Source organism: Lolium rigidum, chromosome 4 (genome assembly GCF_022539505.1).
Source record: "Lolium rigidum isolate FL_2022 chromosome 4, APGP_CSIRO_Lrig_0.1, whole genome shotgun sequence".
Classification (NCBI taxonomy): domain Eukaryota; kingdom Viridiplantae; phylum Streptophyta; class Magnoliopsida; order Poales; family Poaceae; genus Lolium; species Lolium rigidum.
Genome location: NC_061511.1, coordinates 147346835 through 147348330, shown reverse-complemented (window position 1 = coordinate 147348330; position 1496 = coordinate 147346835). Strand labels below are relative to the sequence as shown.

Sequence of the window (1496 nt, the reverse complement as noted above, 5' to 3'; positions counted from 1 at the left end):
AAATGGGCCAGAATGCGTGTCCGGCCGGACAGAATGGACGCGCGCTCGTGTCCGCCTCGACCCAAATTGCTCCCAAATTTGAGTCAGTTTTGGGTCAAATCGGACACCGGGAGCATCCGCTTTTAGGATGGGTTGCCCCGCTGGGTGCAGTTTTGACCCATCCGGACCCATTTGGAGTCCGTTTTTGCGTTTGGGTCTCCCGGTTGGAGATGCCCTAAAACGCGTCTTTACCCTTCCTCCTCATCATCCTCCATCGCCATCGATCGTCATTACAAGAAAGAAAGAAAACCAGAAGAAGGACAACCATGTCCAACCTTCCCACCTCCCTCCGCGACTCCTCCCTCACCGTCTTCCGCCTCGCCATCTCCAGCTCCGACCCTTGGCCCTTCTCTTCCTAACCCCAACCCTTCCGCGTAGTCTTCTGAGGCTTCTGCTCCACCTCTCCCACACCACAACCAGCCAAGAGAGCCCCGCTTCCGATGCCACACAGGGCGGCGCCCAAGGGGTGCGTAACGGTGCGCGTGGGCGCCGACGGCGAGGAGCAGCGCCGGTTCGCGGTCCCGCTCGGCCACCTCAGCCACCCGCTCTTCGCCGCGCTGCTCGAGGAGGCGGAGCGCGAGTACGGGTTCCGACACCAGGGCGCCATCGCCATCCCCTGCCGCGTCGACCGCTTCGTCCACGTCGAGCAGCTCATCGACCGCGACCTGGGCGACCACCACCTGCACCTCGTCGACCTGGACAACTGCGGCGCCACCCTCACCGCCGGACACAGCAACAGCCACATCCAGCTGCCGCGCTTCGTCGGCTGCTTCCGCGACTGACGGGATGGGCCCAACCACAGATCGGGGCGCTCGATGGCTCGAGTTCTTGATGTTTGCTGTTTATACGGTGAATTGCTTCGTTAGTCGAGAGCATTCGTCCGTGCTGGTTCGTTTCCCCGACCGTTCCCCGTCTTTCGTTGGCCTGCTACGGTAGCTTCCGTTGGTTCGTGCGGGGAGAGTCGGAGGAAGATTTCGATGTTGATGATGATGAAAAATTGTGATCGATCTCAAGTGTAAAGACAGAATACTAGTAATTGTTAGCTTTATATGAAATCATCTTTTCTCCTTTGTCCATATGCTTTGATTCGTTGCTCTCTGCAGAAAAAAAAGTGGCTTGTTAATTAAATTTCTGCGACTTGTCTGTGTGAAGGATTAGCATATTATTAAGGTCGAACTGAATCAGCGTTAAAATGGGTATAAGCCGAGCCAGCCTTTGACTTGAAATTACCATGGAAACTTTGAGAAAATAGTTGTGGATGTGGATTATCATGCGCGCATGAAGTTTAATTCTCCAAGAGATCAAGGAATGCTGATAAATAAATCAGCGTAATTCTATCTTTTGTTTTACATGAGAAATTTCTGCGTATCTTGCACGAAATAATAAATATGTAAAAATGGCTTAGATTGGACGGCACAACTGAAATTGACGTGCATCCTTTATTATATTCCCTTCTC

At 53.1% G+C, this 1496-nt stretch overlaps 1 protein-coding gene across 1 annotated transcript; it reads left to right on the top strand.

The window, feature by feature from the left end:
• The first annotated feature begins 234 nt into the window (after nt 1-234).
• LOC124649620 (auxin-responsive protein SAUR32-like) lies at nt 235-948 on the top strand. The gene has a single exon (XM_047189217.1). The coding sequence runs from the start codon at nt 480-482 to the stop codon at nt 819-821; it is 342 nt and encodes a 113-aa protein (XP_047045173.1). The 5' UTR covers nt 235-479; the 3' UTR covers nt 822-948.
• Nucleotides 949-1496: the final 548 nt, after the last annotated feature.